The sequence below is a fragment of the Saccopteryx leptura genome, chromosome 2, assembly GCF_036850995.1.
Source record: "Saccopteryx leptura isolate mSacLep1 chromosome 2, mSacLep1_pri_phased_curated, whole genome shotgun sequence".
Classification (NCBI taxonomy): domain Eukaryota; kingdom Metazoa; phylum Chordata; class Mammalia; order Chiroptera; family Emballonuridae; genus Saccopteryx; species Saccopteryx leptura.
The window spans coordinates 79955994-79978363 of NC_089504.1; the positions used below are offsets into that span (position 1 = coordinate 79955994).

The 22370-nt window shown below is 41.2% G+C and overlaps 1 protein-coding gene across 2 annotated transcripts in view; it reads right to left on the minus strand.

Annotated features, from left to right (window-relative positions):
* SLC24A2 (solute carrier family 24 member 2) overlaps positions 1–22370 on the minus strand; it is a 269177-nt gene that overhangs the window by 60920 nt on the left and 185887 nt on the right. Inside the window, exon 5 of one of the 2 annotated variants that reach the window (XM_066368253.1) lies at positions 7668–7718. The exons of the other annotated variant lie outside the window; for it this stretch is intronic. Coding sequence (XP_066224350.1) covers positions 7668–7718 — 51 coding nt within the window. The remainder of the gene's footprint in view (positions 1–7667; positions 7719–22370) is intronic. 2 annotated transcript variants of the gene reach the window in all.

Genomic DNA, 22370 nt, shown 5'->3' on the forward strand with positions numbered 1-22370 from the left:
CTGTTTCCTAAAGGTCCCCTTTCTCCTGTGGACCTTGAAAGTGACAGATTCCTGTCTCTCCAAATGCCCCACATTCTATCCTCTCTTCTTTACAACATCTGGATCCTTTTTCTCCCTCCTTTGAAGCACAAGCCAATGATATCTACCACCTATATTCCAGCTGACTTCCCTGCCACCCTTTCCACGTTCCTGAAGATATCAGAACCCAATTCACTGTTTTCTTCCCATCATTATTCCTGCCACCACTCTTGGTAATTTTATGTGGGTGGGCCTTGCACATGTGGATCCTCGCCATCGAACCCACTTGCTTTCAGCTACCCTTGCCTGCAGCTTACCTTATCCACTCTTGCAGTCAGACCCTGGACCTCTTCATTAATAATAATAGCACCACTCCCAAACTCCTGCTTTGAAGCATCTCACCTTTTGTCCGTCACTTTTTATCTGTCTACTACAATTCTTTGATCTCATGGGTCAATTCATTGATGTTATTAGCTTTTCACTGCCCTCCTTTGGAAGAGTTATACTCTTGGCTTCTAGGATGCCAGTTTCTCTGGGATCGCTGCCCACCTTAGTCTCCTTTAATGAGACCTTCCCTCCCCCCTTCTTCCCAGACTAAATTTTGGAGTACCCAGGGTCAAACCTTGTACTCCTCTTCCTCATTCATTACCTAGGTATTCTTATCCACTTCTGTAGCTTTAAGTAACACCTGCATTGTGTGACTCTCAAATTTATATCCATAGCCCTGACCTCTCCACCAAGCTCCAGATTCTACAGGCATTGCTCTTTCCACATCTGCATTTGTATATCTCCCAGGCATCTCAAAGTTAACGCAAGCTCTCAATAGTCTTCACATAGCTTGCTTTCTTCTCAGTCTTCCCCATCAACTGATAATTATACAAAAGTGATATTTGTATTTTATAGAGACATTTCATGTTACCTATCCAATATCTATTCCCTTTTCATCCTAATGACATGATACCTGAATTATGGGGAGAGCAAGTCATCCAGTTTAACTGCCTAATTAGGACCCCATGATTCATTTATATAAGGCATTATTAGTTTCTCAGCTTGGTAAATGGGCTGTTGGTTGCCATGAAACAGTAGTGTTAATTTCATTAAGAAAAAGATCATTATAATTTTGCCTTTGACATGACAACTTTTTCTATATTTTTCTGATACAAATGAACAGTTTAACAAACTACACTTCCAAGCTTTCTTGCAACCAGGGATAGCCATGTAACTGTAGGCAGTTTTACTAGAGGATCTAAAAGGATGCTCCTTAAAAAGAAAACAAAATAGCTAGGGAAAATCACTTTGACTCTTCCTCCTTCAAGGAGTATAGATGTGATGGCTGGAGCTCTCAAAACAGCCATCTTGAATCATGAGGTGCCCTTGCGGCTGAAAGTCAAATACAAGGATGGTGGAGCAGAAGGATGGGAGGAGCCTCCACAGCCACCACGGGTAGCCTGCTTCTGGACCTTTTTTACTTGAGAGAGAAACTTCCTTTTGACTTAAGCCATTTTTAATCTGGTTTTTCTGCTATATACAGATGAATCTATCTCATTTGATACATCCGTGCATATAACAGAATCTCATCTGTTCAAGCAAGGATTAAAATATAAGATGAAGGGCTCAGATAACACCTGTTTTAGGATTACATTTTCAGAGAATACATCTTGGGCAATGAAAAACACTAGTGAGTTGTATTCCAAAACTCATTTCTCTATGAAAAAGTGTGGACTATTTCACTGCAATTAAGAATATCAAATGTGCCTGACAGGCAGGAGTGCAGTGGATAGAGCATCAAACTGGGATGCAGAGGACCCAGGTTCAAAACCCTGAGGTTGCTGCCTTGAGCGCGGGCTCAGCAGCTTGAGTGCAGGGTCGCTGGCTTGAGTGTGGGATCATAGGACTCCATGGTCACTGGCTGGAGACCAAAGGTCACTGGCTTGAAGCCCAAGGTCACTGGCTTGAGTAGGGGAAATCACTGGCTCAGCTAGAGTCCCCTGGTCAAGGCACATATGAGAAAGCAATCAATGAACAACTAAAGTGCCCCACCAAAGAACGGATGCTTCTCATTTCTCTCCTTTTCCTGTCTGTCTGTCCCTATAGGTCCCTCTCTCTGTGTTTCTTGCTTTTAAAAAACAAAAAAGAATATCAAATGACTGGCTAGACCAAGTGACCTGAAAGTGCTTTTGTTTCTTTGAAATAATAGGGATTTTAAAAACTCAGCCACCAGCCTAATTAGGATCCCATGATTCATTCATGTAAGACATTATTAATGTCTCAGCTTGGTAAAGGGGCAGTTGGTTGCCATGAAACAGTAGTGTTAACTTCATTAAGGAACAGATTGTTACAATTTTTGCCTTTGATATAACTTTTTCTATTTTTTTCTGATACAAGTGAACAAAATTGACCTTTTAACTAGTGGAGAAATTATTTTTTTGGAATGGCTTCTATGAAGTGGCAATAAGTTTAGAAAAATGCATTGCAGGCAAGCTTCCCTATACATCAATTCTTTGCAAGATATTAGTCAGGATTTCTGTCTCTCTACCTACCTACATATTTCTATTAATATTTATCTCTGAAGAGCTAACAATAGTACTTCTTTATAATTTATCTTGTTCTATTGCATAAGTCTGTTGTCTTTTCAACTAACTTTTTACATTTGCATCTAGAGTAATTTTAGTAAGGAAGCCAAATGTAACTTAATTGAGAATTGTGCAGAGTGACAACGGTATGAAATTTGTGTACTTGAGGATGAGAAATAAACTATGGATTATTAACGTTAAGTAAAATTGGACTTTGCTCTTCCGAGAATAGGCAGCACTGCGCCATGAGGATGTAGGGGGATCTGAGGTCACCAAAGCGCTATTTCTAGTTATTTTGTTTGTGTCTCTGAAAACATCTTGCTGCAGAAGAGAACATAGTCCTTGGGAGGAGCAAAGCTCACTAACCTAGCAAGTCTAGTGAAATGTCTCATACCAAGCATGAGCTCAGTCAATATTAAGTGGACATATTAGCATCAGGTGGCGGTGAGATCGTTGTCATCTTGGGAATCAGGGCTAAGGCAGTGGAGACGCCTTTAAGGCTCCCTAGCACCTTGGGCCTGCTCATCCTATCACTCCTCTGCCTGTGTCCCCCACTAGAGTGTGAGTTCTTTAGGAGAAAAGCTGCCTTTAATCTGCACAGCCCTGCACTCAGGCCAGTGCTTGGGGCATACTGAGTGTTGTCAGACAGTCAGCATTAAGTGTGGTTAGGGAATGAATGAATGAGTGGATACAATGCTGATTGGCTTGGGGTGGGAGATGAGGTCGGGTGTGGCCCAGGGCTGCTCCTATTTAGGTTCTAGAACACCTAAAAGAGGAAGAAGGGAGGGAAAGGGTGTAGGGCAAGAACAAATTTTGTGAAAATGTCATGATTTTGTTCACTGTCCAAGAGTGAGAATATTGTTTTATTAAAATAAACTTTCTATGGTAAAGTGTTCAAGTAGGGATTTATGTTTTACTCAGTAGTTCCTTGTTGTTCCTTGTATGATGTTCTTATTCTCAGTTGGCTGTTCAAACCTTTCCCTTAATATGGTCTTCATTACCTTTCTTCCCGCTTCTTATACTGTAGCCAATCGAGCTGTCTTGATAGGACTTTGTAGGAACAACCACAGGGGAGCCGAGAGGGCCGGGCCTGAGAAAGCCACAGTCCTGAGTTCAAGTCCCACACCACAACTACTACCTCTGAGTTGCAGAGCAAACTACTTTGCTTCTCTGAGTCTTAGTTTTCTCAGCTTCATAAGGTACTTCTTTGAGCTTTGGTTTTCTCATCTTCAATAAAACCTACCTTGTGGGATCATTATAAGGACTAACTGCCATCAAATACATAGAGCCCACAGCACTGCACCTGGCAGGTGGGAGGCACCAGGGATGGGCAGCATGCCCTGTCCTTTCGCCCCTCTCTCAGCCCGGTAGGTCAGAACTTACCACTCCTCCTTCCCCAATTTAACTCATATGTACTGACCCTTTGAGGCCCAGTTCAAAGACTACTTTCTCCACAAAACATTTCCCCCAGATGAAAGCAATCTTTCCTCCCCTTGTAGTCTGTCCTCTTCTTCTGAATCCCTGTGGTACTTACCATGTTTTTTCTGGTGGCTCAGTGATTGCTGTGTTTTATTCCTACAAGTTTCATGGGAGCCACCTGCCCACCTTTTAATCTTGTGTCTCCCCAAAGCACCTAGCAGAGTAACTCGCATATAGTAAATGCTAAAATAATGAACTGAATATGCGCTGAACAATTTTCCATATTTAGGAAATCAGTTTCTGTCAGGATGGGGTGGCACATATAAACCATCTTCCCATTTTGTCCACTTTAGAGGAAAAAGAACCAGACCTCATTGCAAGTAGACGACATCACCCAACATCCAGAGAATTGCCTGAACATAGTTACAAATAATGACTAGTCATGTGGGCAGTTATAATAAAGCTCTGCCCAAGGGCTAGTTACATTTTTAAAATTGTGAACAGAAATGCTTCACCAGAGGGAGGTATTTCCTGAAGGCTAGCCAGTTCACTACTGCTCAAAACATCTTCATCTTAATTATAACTTCTTCAATGGGATAACATGGAAGTGACATAAATCACGGTTATTATCATTTTCTTTTTTTTCCAGTGCTAAATGCTTTGTTATTTATTCTTTAATTGAGTGTGTTGGGGTGACGGTGGTTAACATAATTATACAGGTTTCAGGTGCCCAATTCTACAGCACATCTCTGTACACTGTATTGTGTGTTTACCTCCACAGTTATTATTATTTTCAATGAGAGGGAGAAGCCCTTGAGAGTTTGAAGAAGTCCTGCATGGCAGTTGCCAGGTCTGAGGTTATTGAGCTAGTTCTGAGTCTTTTAGGTAGAATCCCCAAATTAGGTTTCAGCCAAGCCTGGCTTGTCATGGACGCAGCTGTTAAAGGGTATGGTTTGATGTGTCTAGATGGAAGATTCCTGTCCAAAGTATCCTTTCTATGTGTTTAGAAGGCTAATCGTTCAGAGGTTCCCATGCTAGGGGAAAGATAACACCTTAGTCAGCATTTCCAAAACAGCCCCACTACAGGCCCCATGGGAGAATGGGTTCTCTAGCCAAAGAAATCTGGGAAATCCTGAAAACTTTATTGCTCTTCACAATTGACTACATGCTGCAGTGCACGTTAGCACTGAAGGCTCCAAGCTGCATGATAAAGAAACCCGTTTAACTTAACTTAGAAACACTCCCATTTACTTAACTATGAAATCAATCTCGCTTCCTTTTTTTCTGGGTTGTTACAAAATTAGTTGTTTCATCATATGAAACTGGTGTTTCAGAGAACACACAACACTGCCTTAGTATCATGAGATGGGGGTAAGTGTTCAGCTAAGAGGAGAACACAAAGGGACATGCCCGAAGGGATAGGAAAGTCAAGAGAAGAATAAGAAATATTTAAGGTGACCAGTGAGGGCCCCAAACACAATTCACAGCCATGCCAGAGCTAGGGCTGCAGACATTATTTCGACTTTGTTTTCCTGCGTAGAAAGCCCAGCCATTATCAGGTGGAGCCATCAAATTGAAAGTAGCAGTTTTGCATCTTCATGTGATCTGGTATAAGGAGGAAAAGAAAGGGGGCATTTGGAGAGCAACACTGGTTCAAATGGGATGTGGAAGAGGGAGAAAAGAAAGAAGGCAAGGGGGACCTGGCTGGTTAGCTCAGCAGTAGAGCGTCGGCCTGGTGTGTGGAAGTCCCGGGTTTGATTCAGGGTCAGGGCACACAGGAGAAGCGCCCATCTGCTTCTCCACCCTTCCCCCTCTCCTTCCTCTCTGTCTCTTTTCCCCTTCCACAACCAAGGCTCCACTGGAGCAAAGTTGGCCCAGGCACTGAGGATGGTTCCATGGCCTCCACCTCAGGCACTAGAATGGCTTCGACTGCAGCGGAGCAATGCCCCAGAGGGGCCGAACATTGCCCCCTGGTGGGCATGCCTGGTGGATGTCTGTCTGACTGCCTCCCTGCATCTAACTTTCGCACGCATGCGAAACAGGGTAAGGGAGAAATGGGGCAGAAGCTGCCCTGGCCATGGGAACCTAAGGGTGGAAAGCAAAGGACAGAAGGGAGTAAAGAGAGTGAAGGGTCACGACAGGTCAGGTAGAAGCTAACAAACCTCTCTGCCACCTGAGCCATGAGACCCGGGCTGAGGGCTAGGGAGATGCTGCAGGAGTGATCAAATTATAAAATCAGTGACCCAAGCTTCTCAAGCCAATCACCACTAAGAACCAAAGTGGTCCAAAGGCATGGAATGAAAAGAACTGCTGGGACAGGGCCTTCCTTTAAGGTGTGGGCTACTTCTATCCTCTCTGCAGCAAGACATTACTTCCCATAAGTAGTTTCTGCCCTTGGAGCTCTCACTGACCAAATGTCTGCATTTGCCCAAGTTGTTGGGGTAGAATAGGGCCCAGTCTGAGATCCTAATCCTGATGTCTGTGGCTTTAGAAAATATCACAGTGCTTATTTGAAAGCACAAGGATAGCAGCAGAGAAGGGCTTGGGTGTTGTGCAGAAGCCATGGTGGAGAGGAACTGCGAAGGGGCTTCCTCTTACCGAGGGCTGTCAGATGTTCTGTTTCTTGCATGCAAAGCAACCTGGCAAACTAAGGCAACTCAGAAATACTAAAAGCTAAACAAGATATGCAACACATTTGGGAGTCTCTCCCACATTGAAGGATAAAAATGGCTGATTCCTCTTCCAGGGTACATTTTGATTTCTTGTCAATATCAGTGTAAAACTCATGTAAAAACCCCAACTGTTTCATAAATTCTATGTAATATTTATTGTATAAAAGGCAGAGGCCTGTGTGGGGTGAGTTGGGGGATAGGACAATAGGACAACTCCCTGTGCAAACTTTTTAAATTGCTGTTCCATGGTGAATTTATTCTAAAACAGTAATTCTGACTGGGGCAAGGCTGTGCAGTGGGATAGTGCCTATAATTCATTAGTAAATGCATTTAAAAATAGGTCTCTGTCAGACTTCAGTTACCCAGGGGAAATGGTTAAAATGATATGCCCAAGTGATATTCACAGAGGATGAATCTCAACATAAACAGTTCTGCTGGTTGGAATGGTGACCAGCCTCTCAGAGTAATGCCCTCAGATGAGTCAACAGGAATTGTGGGAGCTGAGGACAGGAGCCTACAGATCTTGAGTCAGAAACAGGTTTCTAGCTGGCTTGAGGTCTAGGAGTTGCTTTAGATCCTATATTCCTTTGCATAGATCAGAATAGCACCAGAATATATATCCCTCTCCGAAATTAAGGGCATATTATAAGAAGAGTGTTGGTTGGACGTGTTTGTATACATCCTTGTGAGGAACCAGTGCTGACACCGTGGGTGTGTGCTTGTTTTAACATTGCTGACACCATTTCTCTGAGTGTGTTACACAGTTGAGATGGTTTGGATCGTTTGAATGGAATAACATGATTACCCATGGTATTACACATCTCCAATACCAAAGAAACACGATGGCAAAAACTAGACAAAAATGCAGAACGAATAATAAATCACACAATGTCACGAAAGTCATGCAAAGAGGAAAAAAATGGGCAAGCAACAGACACCATAAATAAAAAAAAGCCAATGCATACAATTCTAAAATTATTCTTACCTTCTTCAGTCATTGTGTCATAATATTTTAGTTTTCCATATGATCCAAGTTCTACAACATCACAGTAAAAGACACAAAGATAAGGAACGAGCTGTAATGCAAGAACTTTGTTTTTACACATTCTTAATTAATCAGATTCAGAGTTACACTGTCAAATTCCTCAATTGTAACTGTATAGAGATGTGCAAACATGGGCCATGTGGCAGACAGTTTTCACAGCCCATTTTCAGAAATCACTTAAAAATATATTATTCCATTGCGAGTAGGATGTGCCCTGCATTACAGAATAGGACACATGATTTTAACATCTGATGACACAGAATAGTTGGCAAAGCTAAGTTCACACCAGGTCTAGCCTATTTCTATAATTTTTATAAAGGTTATACTTCAAGAGAAGGGGCTGCACGAGGACCATGTCCAGGCCCACCGAGGTTGGTGAACACTGGGTTCCTTGCCATGGAAAAGCAGTCCCGGAAGTTCCTGTCACAGCTCTTCTGCAACGGAACAACTTCCTAGAGATTAAGGGAGGCTAAGTGGGAAAACCAAAAATGAAAAACCAGGTTCTTAACTTCCCTTTATATTCTTATCTAGCATTTTAGACAGAAAACACTGAATCCCCTGGTTGACGCCTAGTGGGGGAGCTGTGAGAAGTGCAGAGCGCGCTGGGAAGAAGAGGGAAGGACAGAGCCAGGAAAGACCACCTGGCTCACAGGGGTGGCAAAGAGGCCACACCTGCTGCTTGTGGACTGCAGGAGGCAGTAGGCGACCAGCGGCCCCTCCTGTGTGCAGACCACCGAAGGACTCCCTGTGATACAAACCACGGCAGAAAACCAGCTGATCTGAGTTAGTTTGTGGGAGTGGCAGTTTGGGTGGTGGTGGGGGGCAGGCGGAGGAGGGATGCAACATTTCTGTTTTGATTTTTTACTTCAATTCTAAAATAGAAACTTTATATTATTGTTCATCTGAAAGTTCTAGAGTTTTAAAGCAACATTGTGAGCAGATAAGAAATTTTTTTTTTCTTGTAATAACACTTCCCAGTAAACTTCAAGAAATTAATTAGACTCAAGAGATATCCTTATGATTCTGCAGAAAGCTTCCATGGCTCATTAACTTGTGCAGCCATGGAAAATCCTCATATGAATTAACCAATAATTAATGGGTTTTTATGTTCTGGATAAAAAGTCTAGCTTAAAACACAGAAATACTCTTCTATTTTATTTTATATTATACATCATACAAATATATATAAATATATATATTACAAATATATATAAATATATATTACAAATATATATATATAAATATATATATTATATATATATATATATATATATATATTGTTTCCATGTGCCTAAAATTTTGCCAAAAGCTATTTCAACACATCAATAAGAAATTATGCTTTGGGGAGAAAAATCACCTCATCTTTATGTTTCTGTGAAAAGCAACCTATTCTGGATTTTGTAAGATGCATGATACAGGGGGCAAATGCTTCAATAAAAAATTGAATTTCATGTGAATCAAAAGAGTTTTTTTTCAAATTACTTCTAGGGATTGTCTTCAGTGAAATATATAATTTTTTCTGGTATTTTAAGAACCATTGTCTATTACATACATGACATTGCACAAGTTTGGAATTCTTTTTTTTTTTTTATAGAGACAGAGAGAGTCAGAGAGAGGAATAGACAGACAGGAACAGAGAGATGAGAAGCATCAATCATTAGTTTTTCATTGTGCGCTGCGACTTCTTAGTTGTTCATTGATTGCTTTCTCATATGTGCCTTGACTGCGGGCCTTCAGCAGACTGAGTAACCCTTTGCTGGAGCCAGCAACCCTGGGTCCAAGCTAGTGAGCTTTTTGCTCAAGCCAGATGAGCCCGCGCTCAAGCTGGCGACCTCGGGGTCTCGAACCTGGGTCCTTCCACATCCCAGTCCAATACTCTATCCACTGTGCCACCACCTACCTGGTCAGGCAAGTTTGGAATTCTTTAATGATCTAAATACCTTCATAAATATTAAACATGCACTCATGGTGGCTTTACACATAATGTGTGTGTGTGTGTGTGTATGTGTGTGTGTGTGTGTGTGTGTGTGTGTAGTCTTGCAGTAAATTGATGGATTATATCAGCCAACTAATTTTTTTGTAACCTTTACTCCTTCCCTGAAGCTAAGCATTAGAATAAGCAGCTGGAGTTTTCTATTGTTTCCTCAGGAAACAGAACGTGGGTAGCTCTGTGTTTGCAAAGTTGGATGCAAAGCATATTCTACACAGTGAGGATGCACTGTTGCATTTTTATGAATTTTTTTTTAGATGCAACCTCTTTGTATGCACATACCTGTTTTCCTGTATTAATCCCACTGCTGCAGAAGTGATTATTCTTTACCTTGTCTCTTGTGGAACCAGGTATATAGAAATACAATTGTATTCTTTATTTTATTTTTACACAGTTGAAACTGGAACTGTTCATATTTGGGATAGCTCACACATTCTTATTGCTACGACAATGTCTAGATTGTTTCTTAGTGGCTTTCTTAGATGGTGAATGGTACAGAGGGACAAAAACTGGACAGCACATATCAAAAATAGACTGAAAATTGTGGAAAAGAAGGAATAAAAGTAGTGAAAAGTTGAATAACAGGTGACATAACAATGCAAAGCACAGTGAGGAAGGAGGGCAAGGGGACAATACCCGCCTGAGGGAAGGAACTGTGTGTGTTGCTCACTAAAGAGAAGGCAGAGAAGACTGAAGAAAACCAGCCTGAACAGGGGTTTTGACACCGACAGCAATGGCCTGGTGAGACCGTGAACTCGGCACTCTAGTGTTTTCAAGTGGTCAGGGCAGCATCTCCAAGAGCCTGGCTCTCCCTGTGACATGCCACTAGGAGGAATAGCACATGCACATGTAAGTCAGAGCACATCATGCACCTGGCTGGTATCCCACAGCCCACACATACCTCATGGAAAGTGGCCTCAGCCACTGTGGCCTGTGAGGCGCGAGTCAAAGCTCACCTCCATGGAGCCAGGGCCTCCGGTAGCATACTTCCCATGGAGAATAACCAAGGCTGAACCTCAGCATCATTGGATTAGGATTAAAACTTGTCCTAATCTAAACTGAGTTTCTTTGGGATAGGAAGCAGGAAGTGAGGGAGTCCAGAGAGTGCTGTGGAATACTATTTAGTAACGTCCATTATATCTACTAAGAGGTATCCAGGATCCAAAGAGGGATGGTCACCAGTGAATATCATCCTAGGTACCACACGGTGCCTCTTCTCTGGGAAGCCCACATAGCCTAAGAAACATTCCAGAGCCCAGATATTTGAGATGAGCCTGTCAGCTGACCATGAATGCTGCCTATCAGGGTGACCACACGTGCTTCCATGCCATTTGGACAGCCAGAACAGGCATCCAAGCTCCCAGATCTCTAGGAGGGGTCAACCTTTTGTTATTCTCTAGTCCACTTCCTTACAGGTCTTGTTAGTGACATCACTGCCTGGCTTTACGATACCTTTGAGTTCTTTTTTTCTCTCTTTTTAGATTTTTCTTTTTTATTCATTTTTAGAGACAGAGGAGAGAAAGAGAGAGAAAAGAGTTAGAGAGAACAGAGGGAGGAGCTGGAAGCATCAACTCCCATATGTGCCTTGACCAGGCAAGCCTGGGGTCTCAACCGGCGACCTCAGCATTCCAGATCGATCGACACTTTATCCACTGTGCCACCACAGGTCAGGCATACCTTTGAGTTCTTGCCCATGCGTCATAGTTGAGAGATCAAAGGAAGGGTCTTTAGTCTCAAAAAATCTGTAAGAACTAGTATTTCGGGATCCTAATTGCTTTTCTGAAGAAGGGCATGGACACAGATTCCTCCTTCCAACCTTGACTTTCTCAGCTCCCCTTTTGAGGCCTGTTGCATTCTCAACTCTTTTCTAGCAACTCTCCCCAAATAGGAGCAGCAGTAAGGGGACTTCATATTCCAGGCCTCAATTTCTGACATATAAAACAGAGAGTCAATAGAAACATCTATGCTGAGTTCATTTAATTAGAATGAAAAGTAGAGGTAGAGAAATAAATGAGAATAAGTATTTATACTTAAGTGGCTCATGGAAAAATATGATTAACTTGTTTATTTTTTTTTTAATCAAAGAGATGCTTGATTGTTTGGTATCGGTTTGACCTGCATATGAATACCAAAAAGTTAAGGCTTTCTCAATGCAGACAGGAATTTCTTGGTAATGTTGTCTAATACCTACCAAAGAGTTTTGTACAGATACTGGGTTACATCACACCCACAGAAGGGTTATTTTCAGTAGTGAATGGAAGTTGAGAACACGGGCTTTGAAGCCAAGGTGTAGGTTTGAACCCCAAATCTGCTACTTGTTAACTGTGTGACTCTGAGCAAATTGGCTTCACCTTTCTGAGTGTCAGCTATAAAGGAGCATAATTGTATCTCCCCTAGAAAGTTGTGGTGAAGAGTAGATGAGATAATAATGAGTAGCTTTGTTATTGCAAGCACTACCAAAAAGAGTGAGGGAGAACCCATGGGCCATGGAGAAGAGCAGTTAGAGAACTTGGTATTATAAACAGGTTTGTTAAAACAAATTCTACACTACTTATAGAGGTTTTAAGTAGATAATTGTTCAGCAACAAAAGATATTATACCATGCCAGGAACGGTGTTTAAAAGAAATTTCTTTATCAGTCTTGCTCTTCTAGTCTCAGATCTATGGGGAATGTCAAACATAGAGCACCATCATGGAGCAGGATGTGAAAAGTGGATTCTTCCTTCATTGGACCACCAGTATTCCAGGCTTGGAGCTAGCACCTTCTCTTCTATTATTTGCACACAAGCCCATCTTTCTATCTATGTCGTCTGTATGTTGGCAGCAGAAACCCTAGTCTTCTCTAGATCCCTCCCAACAGAACAGAGAACAGTGCTTTCCTATATTATGTTCTCCCCTCATATTTCCTAATAAAGTATACAAATGTACAGCTCTCAAATGACAATGAGGTTTAGGATGCTTTGGTTTGTTAGTTTTCCCTGGACTTCTTGAAGTCAGGAATACAGACACTAAGCTTGAAGCTTCTTAACTGTTGAGACCATAACATTGCTATCAAGGTTAAGAGTACTCCCTAGTGAGGCAGACAAGACACTTAATTAACAGCATGGCAGTACTAGTTATAAGGTGGATGATCCTTTCTGAGCCTCAGTTCTTTCTTCTGTAAAATGGGGAAAAGAGCAATACATACCTATTCCTAGGATGGTTTTTGGATGATCAGATGAGAGCATGTCCATTAAGCACTTTGCTTTGGGTGGCACAGACGACCTTAATAATTGGTACCTCTCTTCATTTTCTGCCATAGGTCCAACATGAACATCTAACTCAGCCTAGTTTAAGTAGTTAATCCTATCCAAACTCTAATAATCTTAGTGGGTAAACACCAACTTCAATGTCTATTCTTGACATGTGTAAGTCAACAAAACTTCCTAGACTTCTTCCCTTAAACACAAAGAAGACTGGCAAAAGAACTTCAGTTTAGTGTAAAGCTGCCCTGGCTAAGTTCTTGAACCATGTTTTGCATTACTTACATTTTAACTTTAACATGTTTTTGTTTTTAATTAATTAATTAATTATTATTATTAATTTTAATGGGGTGACATAGATAAATCAGGATCCGTATGTTAAAACATCTCCAGGTTATTCTGACATTTGATTATGTTGTATACCCATCAACCAAAGTCAAATTGTCTTCTGTCACTTTCTATCTGGTTTTCTTTTTGCCCCTCACCTCCCCCCCTCTTTTCACCTCCCCATAACCACCACCCTCTAGTCCATGTCTCTGAGTCTCATTTTTATGTCCCACCTATGTATGGAATAATATAGTTCTTAGTTTTTTCTGATTTACTTAATTCACTCAGTATAATGTTATCATGGTCCATCCATGTTGTTGTAAATGATCTGATGTCATCATTTCTTATGGCTGAGTAGTATTCCATAGTATATATGTACCAAAGCTTTTTAATCCACTTGTCCACTGATGGACACTTGGGCTGTTTCCACATTTTTGCTATTGGGAACAATGCTGCCATAAACATGGGGGTGCACTTCTCCTTTTGAAACAGTGCTATGTTGTTCTTGGGGTATATTCCTAAAAGTGGAATAGCTGGGTCAAAAGGCAGTTCAATTTTTAATTTTTTGAGGAATCTCCATACTGTTTTCCATAGTGGCTGCACCAGTCTGCATTCCCACCAGCAGTGCAGGAGGATTCCCCTTTCTCCACATCCTCTCCAGCACTTATTCTGTGTTGTTTTGTTGATGAGCGCCATTCTGACTGGTGTGAGGTGATATCTCATTGTGGTTTTAATTTGCATTTCTCTAATGATTAGTGATGTTGAGCATTTTTTCATATGCTTATTGGCTATCTGTATGTCCTCTTTGGAGAAGTGTCTATTCATTTCTTTTGCCCATTTTTGGATTGGATTATTTGTCTTCCTGGTGTTGAGTTTTACAAGTTCTTTAAAAATTTTGGTTAATAACCCCTTATCAGACGTATTGTCAAATATGTTCTCCAATTGTGTAGTTTGTCTTTTTATTCTGTTCTTATTGTCTTTAGCTGTGCAAAAGCTTTTTAGTTTGATATAGTCCCATTTGTTTATCCTGTCTTTTATTTCACTTGCCCGTAGAGATAAATCAGCACATATATTGCTGTGATAGATGTTGGAGAACTTATTGCCTATGTTTTCTTCTAAGATGCTTATGGTTTCACTACTTACATTTAAGTCTTTTATTCATTTTGGGTTTGTTTTTGTGACTGGTATAAGTTGGTGGTCTAGTTTCATTTTTTCTTCAGGTAGATGTCCAATTTTCCCAACAATATTTGTTGAAGAGGCTGTCTTTACTCCATTGTATTTCCTTACCTCCTTTGTCAAATATCAGTTGTCCATAAAGGTGTGGGTTTATTTCTGGGTTCTCCGTTCTGTTCTATTGATCTATATGCCTGTTCTTATGCCAGCACCAAGCTGTTTTGAGTACAATGGCCTTGTAGTATAACTTGGTATCAGGAAGTGTAATACCTTCCACGTTATTCTTCCTTTTCAAGATTGCTGAGGCTATTCGTGTTCTTTTCTGGTTCCACATACATTTTTGCAATATGTGTTCTATATCTTTGAAGTATGTCATTGGTATTTTAATTGGTATTGCATTGAATTTATAAATTGCTTTGGGTAATATAGACATTTTAATGATGTTTATTCTTCCTACCCATGAGCTTCCACTTGTTTGTATCTTCCTTGATTTCTTTTATCAATGTTTTATAATTTTCTGAGTACAGGTCTTTAATCTCCTTTGTTAAATTTACTTCTAGGTACTTTACTTTTTTGGTTGCAATAGTGAAGGGGATTGTTTCCTTATTTATCTTTCTGACAGTTCATTGTTGGTGTATAAAAATGCCTTTGATTTCTGAGTATTAATTTTATATTCATTTATCAGGTCCAGTAGTTTTTTGACTGAGACTTTAGGATTTTCTATATACAATATCATATCATCTGCAAATAATGATAGTTTTACTTCTTTTTTTCCAATTTTGATGCCTTTTATTTCTCCTTCTTGTGTGATATCTGTGGCTAGGACTTCCAGAACTATGTTGAATAAGAGTGGTAAAAGGGGGCACCCCTGCATTGTTCCTGATCTTAAGGGGATTGCTTTCAATTTTTGCCCATTGAGTATGATATTGGCTGTGGGTTTGTCATAGATGGCCTTTATCATGTTGAGGTATGTTCTCTATATTCCTACCTTGCTGAGAGTTTTGATCATGAATGGGTGCTGGATTTTATCAAATGCCTTTTGTGTATCCATTGAAATCATCACGTGGTTTTTCTCCTTCCTTTTGTTTATGTGATGAATCACATTGATTGATTTGCAAATATTGTACCAGCCTTGCCTCCCCAGAATGAATCCCACCTGATCATGATGTATGATTTTCTTCATATATTGCTGGATCTGGTTTGCTAATATTTTGTTGAGGATTTTAGCATCTACATTCATCAGGAATATTGGCCCACCATTTTCTTTCTTTGTGTTGTCGTTGCTTGGTTTTGGAATCAGAACTATGCTCGCCTCATAAAAGGAGCTTGGAAGTCTTCCTTCCTCTTGAATTTTATAAAATAGCTTGAGAAGAATAGGAGTTAATTCTTCTTTGAATATTTGGTAGAACTCACCTGTGAAGCCATCAGGCTAGGACTTTTCTTTGTTGGGAGTTTTTTGATAACTGTTTCAATCTCATTTGTTGTAATTGGTCTGTTTACATTTTCTGATTCTTCCAGACTAATTTTTGGAAGATTGTATGTTTCAAGGAATTTGTCCATTTCATCTAGGTTGTCTAATTTTTTGGCATATATTTATTCATAGTATTTTCTTACAATATTTTGTATATCTGTTGTGTTGGTTGTTATTTCTCCACTCTCTTTTCTAATTTTATTTATTTGAGTCTTCTCTCATTTTTTCTTGGTTAGTCTGGTTAAAGGTTCATTGATCTTGTCTACCTTTGCAAAGATCGAGCTCCTGGTTTCATTGATCCTCTGTATTGTTTTTTTAGCCTTTATGTTATTTATTTCCACTCTGATCTTTATTATTTCCTTCCTTCTACTACCTCTGGGTTTTACTTGTTCTTTTTCTAGTTCTTTCAGATGCAGGGTCATGTTGTTTATTTGAGCTTTTTCTAGCTTTTTAAGGTATGCCTGCAATGCTATGAACTTTCCTCTCAGGACTGCTTTTGCTATGTCCCATAAATTTTGAGTTGATGTATGCTCATTATCATTCATTTATAGGAATTTTTCAAATTTCTTCTTTGATCTCATTGTTAACACATTTGTTATTTAATAACATGCTATTTATTTTCCAAGTGTTTGAGTATTTTTCAGTTTTTCTGTTGTGATTGATTTCTAGTTTCATGCCATTGTGATCAGAGAAAATGCTTGATATGATTTCAATCTTCTTATATTTTTGAGACTGCTTTTGTGCCCTAACATGTGGTCTATCCTAGAGAATGTTCCATGAGCATTTGAAAAGAATGTATATTCTGCTGCTTTAGGGTGAAAGGTTCTGAAGATATCTATTATCCAGTTGATCTAGTATGTCCTTTAAGTCTGCTGTTTCTTTATTAATTTTCTTTCTTGAGGATCTATCTAGTGATGTTAGTGGGGTATTGAAATCCCCTACTATTATATAGTATTGCTGTTGATCTTGCCCTTTATATCCATCAAAGTCTGCTTTATATATTTAGGTGCTCCTATATTAGGTGCATAGATATTTATAATGGTTATACCTTCCTGTTGGATTGCTCCCCTTATCATTATGTAGTGGCCTTCTTTATCTCTTACTATACCCTTTGTTTTAAAGTCCATTTACCTTCACTTTATGTGCATCTTTTGTTTTAAGGTGTGTCTCTTGTAGACAGCATATATATGGGTCCTGTTTTCTTATCCATGCAGCTACCCTATGTCTTTTGATCGGATCATTTAATCCATTTACATGTAAGGTCATTATTAATATGTAGTTGTTTATTGCCATTTTATTCTTTAAAGCTGTATTCCTCTTTTGCTATATTATTTTCCCCCTTTGATCTGTTTACAATAGGCCCCTTAGCATTTCTTGCAGCATTGGTTTGGTTGTAGTGAATTCCTTGAGGGTTTTTTTTTTTTTTTTTGTCTGCAAAGCTTTTTATTTCTCCTTCATTTTTAAACGATAGCCTTGCTGGATAAAGTAGTCTTGGTTGTAGGCTCTTGTTCTGCATTACTATGAATATTTCTTGCCATTCCCTTCTGGCCTCAAGTGTTTCTTTTGAGAAGTTGGAAGTCATTCTTATGGGGCTCCTTTGTAGGTGAAAGCCTTTTTTTCTCTAGCAGCTTTTAATATTTTCTCATTATCACTTAGCTTTGGTATCTTAATTATGATGTGTCTTGGTGTAGATTTCTTTGGGTTTCTCTTTAATGGAGTTCTCTGTGCTTTTTGAACTTGTGAGAGTTTTTCCTGCATTAATTTAGGGAAGTTTTCAGCTATGGTATGATCGAACAAAGACTCTATCCCCTGTTCTTTCTCTTCTTCTTCAGGGACCTCTATGATGCAGATGTTATTTTAATTCATGTTTTTACAGAGCTCTCTTAGAGTTTCCTCAGACTTTTTCAGTCTTTTTTTTTCTTCTCTGCTTCCATGCCTTCATTTATCTTGTCCTCTAACTTGCTGATTCGATCCTCAGCTTCATCCATCCTAGTTTTTTTTTGTGTGTGTATGTGTGTGTGTGTGCGTGTTTGTGTATTTTTCTGAAGTTGGAAATGGGGAGGCAGTCAGATAGACTCCCGCATGTGCCTGACCGGGATCCACCCAGCATGCTCACCAGGGGTTAATGCTCTGCCCATCTGGGGCATTGCTCTGTTGCAACCAGAGCCATTCTAGTGCCTGAGGCAGAGGCCACAGAGCCATCCTCAGCGCTTGGGCCAACTTTGCTCCAATGGAGCCTTGGCTGTGGGAGGGGAAGAGAGAGACAGAGAGGAAGGAGAGGGGGAGGTGTGGAGAAGCAGATGGACGCTTCTCCTGTGTGCCCTAGCCGGGAATCGAACCCAGGACTCCTGCACGCCAGGCTGACACTCTACCACTGAGCCAACCAGCCAGGGCCCATTCATCCTTCTTTTAATTCCTTCCATTGTGGTCTTCATTTCTGATATTGTATTTTTCATTTCTGACTGATTCTTTTTTATTATTTCAATGTTCTTTTTTATATTTGCTATCTCTTTATTTAGGTGTTCGTAATGACCATCTATTGTTCTAAGATCTTTGAGCATCCTAACAATCATTATTTTAAACTCTGTATCCAGTAATTTGGTTATATCTGGCTCATTTAGGTCCTTTCCTGGGGATTTTCTTTGATTTATTTGTGTTGCATTTCTCTGCCTTCCCATTTTGTCTGTGTATAAGAAGATTTTGGCCACTGGATTCCAATGGGTGTGGCCTCTGTGTTCCCTAGGTGTGGTCTGTCTGCTTGCCCACCACCCCCTCTGCTGCTGCTGCCTAGGGCGTTTGGGTATGGGTGTTGCCGGTGCTGGGCTGCTGGGGCTGTCACTGCGGTTTCTGCTTCTCCTCCACAGGAGGGTCTGTGATCATGTGCCTGGGTCTACAAGCCTCAGTGGCCTCAGCCTTCACCCTGCCCCCATGGGTGGGGTTATGCTCCACACCAGGCTGCAATCCTTGGCACCTCAGGCAGGGGTGAGCACTTTTGCTCAGCTGTGGGTCTCAGCCTGTTTCTGGGCTTTCGCCCTGCCACCATGGGAGGAGCCCACTTGCTGGTCATTTGCAAGATTCAACTCCACTGCCGGGCAGGGCTGCACATCCATGCTCAGTTGCAGGTCTCTGCCTGCTCTAGGCTTTCGTGCCACCCCTATGGGAGGAGCCAGCTCAGGTTGGCTGCAAGCCTTGGTTCTGTTGGCCGGGCGAGGCTGCATGCCTAAGAGCCCTTGCTTGGTGCCAGGACTCTGCCCCTTCTGGAGATCCTGCCCTCCCCCCCCCCCCCGCAGGCTGGCCGTAGCTGATCCTGACTGCTTTTGCGCATCCCCTCTGCCCCCACTGGGTAAGACTGAGCTCACACCTGGGCCTCAGTCATGGCTGGCTGGCTTCTGCGTCCCCCTGCCGTCCGCCCTCCAGCGAGCCCTCAGCCATGTGGGAGGGGATGCTGCAGCTCAGACCCTAACACTCAATACTGTAGTCTCGAAAGCTCCCTCCTTCTAAGCTACTCTGCTCTGAGTGCTACAGTAGAGCTTGTTTGGCTGGTGTCCTGCTTCCCTTTGCTGGTATTGCTGTTTCCAGGGGAAATATTCGCTTCAGATATGGGTAGTGACTCAGACCTGGGGTTAGGGTGGCTTTCCCTCAAAGTGTTTCTCCCTGTACCTCCTAGATTATACTCCCTTCTTGCTGCTCCAGTCCTCTCCTCTGTCCTCATCCCCTGGAGTCCTGGGCGGGTGGTTGTGAGAGAGGTTTTCTGCACTGTCCCTTTAAGAAGAATCCTGGGTCTGAGAAATCTGTCTCTTTCTCACAAACAGTATCCTTACTTGTTTCGCAGCTAAATACTGTCCATACGCCTCTTCTAGGCTCTGGGACTTCAGGCTGGGGCTTGGTTCCTGGGACTCAGTTCCCTCCTCTCTCCGCTAAACTCACTTCCTGCCATGTGCATCTCTCCAGGCTGTCTTTCGCTCCCTGGAACTGGGCAGCCCTCTCTGCATTTCCGCTTTTCCGACCAGTCTCAGTGTGGCTTCTTCGGTGTTCCTTGGTTAAAGAGTCCTCTTAGTTGAGTCCAAAGTTGGTTTTTCCAGATGATGGTTCTTAAAATTAAGTTGTAATCCACTATAGTTCTGGGAGGTGAAAGTTGGTATGTCTGCCTACTCCCATGATGGCAAATCTTTTTATAAAAACCGCCCACTTTTGCAGTGCTGGTCAACCTAGTCCCTCCCACTAGTTGGCGGTCCAGCTTTCATGGTGGGCCAATTGCAGTGCCATTTGGTTGCTTCACTACCACCCACCATGAAAGCTGGAACGCCACTTGTTGGCAGGAGGGACCAGGTTGACCAACACTGTAAAAGTGGGCAGTTTTTATAAAAAGGTTTGCCATCACAGGTCTACTCCATCACCATCTTGCCACTCTGTTTTCAATTTTTGAATTTATTTTTACTATTGGGTGTTTAAAATTTTGTGAATGGTTAGTATGAGAGTTGAGTATTTGTAATTTCCCATTCCACCTACAAAAATGCATTTATATTTGTAGATCTACATGCTATTTAAGTGTCGTGCAGGCTATCTGGATTAAACATTTTTTTCCATGTCTCTTCATATGAAATATTTTTATTAAAATAAACATAAATTATGAGATATTTTCTAATGCTGCCCAACTTTAAGCTTTTTGTTTGCTTTCATGTCAAAATATTCATAGACCAGCAAAATTAATTGATTTTCATTAAAAGGCTTTCTTTTTTGTCATTATTTGTTTATATCAAATGTTCATGCCAAGGCAACTGGTTTTTTTAACTTAATAAATTTTTAAGAGGTTTAGTTTGAACGAGGGAACAACCACATATCCTCACATTGTACTCAAGTCAGAAAGAAAGGAATATATTAACATTCAAATTCAAAATCTTACTCAAAAATAGCTTGGGAAGTACTGACTTGTTGCAGCAGTTTTACCTAACGTTCTGTGGGGGGCTGATGTTTGTGTGTTAAACTTCCCTAAGAGGCTCCCAACTGTGTACACGTTTGGCCAGAGAAAGCTGTATTTAACATGTGGTAACACATATATTTCACATTCAGTTTGTTACCAGAGGTGATTTTGCCCTCTGGAGTTCTTTTCACATTCAACTCTTCCAAATCTATGCTAATGAGTAAGTCAGTTTCTTCTATGAGATTAAAATCTCTCACTTAGGCTTTTAGAACGAAGGCAAGAACTTTGCAAATGAAAATAAAGGGCTGACCTTGTGGGGAATCCTCTATCAGCTATTGAGTTTCAAGTAAAATTTATGAACACACACACTCACGGCAAACTTTGAGACATTTATCACCTGATGTTCATGGCTTCCAAATCTAGCTCCTTCATGAAACACTCTCTTCTTTTCCAAGCCTCCTGCAAACCCAGACACACTGCTTTGTTACTGCTGCTATTTTTATCTCCCTTACTCTCCACATGTATTTCCTTCCATCTACAGATACCACTCCAAGACCCCAGCCCCCAGGAAACATGGATGCTACAGCTGTAGTCAAATCCGGAGTCAGTAAGATCCTCAGCATGTGGGCCAGGGCCTGGAACACAGTATGCATTCTGACAAAACAGCAATGACCCACAGGTGCCAGGTATGAGCAACATGGGCTGGAACAACATAGAGAGTGGTGGTGATGTGAAAAATCTAAAAAGGGGCAGCAGTCACTAAGCTCCAGCTTGATGAGGGAATGCAAACACAGGGCTGATAGATCTTAATTGTTCAAGGGAAGCCGGATACCTGGGGTTTTATGTGAAAAATCCTAATATTTAAATGTTGGCAACTAATTCCAAATTAAAAAAACAAAACACTTTGGATCATATTAGACTCATCAGTTTGCGACCTTTGGTTTAAAATCAGGTTGAAAAGTCCAATTTTCTTGTAAATATTAGTTGAATGGATAAATGAACAAATGAGACCAGCCCGGCTGCTGGAACTGGAAAGAATCCTTGCTAGGCAACCTTTGTCCAGAAGGTCAAGGACTCTGGCTCATTTTCTTGTTTCCTTCAAAGCTTACAGATATCATCTGGAGCAGGTACCACAATCTGCTCATTTTTGGCATTGGAAAGGACTGAGTCTCATCCTCTCAGGGTTCTCTGGGACCACCAAGGTGAAGCCACGACAGGCTGATGGGGCTGCTAGACCCCACGGCTAATTCTCTCCTCCATGCTTGTTCTGGCCGGGCCAGCTCTGCCATCAGATAGGCCAGCAGAGGGATATTTGTTTATTTGCTTTAAATCTTTTTTGGGGAAGAAATGGAAGTTGCCCAGTAGGTGTAACTGTTCCCAATTATCTTGTAGGGAAACATCTGGATAATGAAAAATACAGTGGAAGGTTTGGATAGAGTAGGTTAGGATCACAGAGGGAGGTACCATATAATTATATGGAAACTATCATCCTTGAACAGTGAACAATAATGCGAGGTCA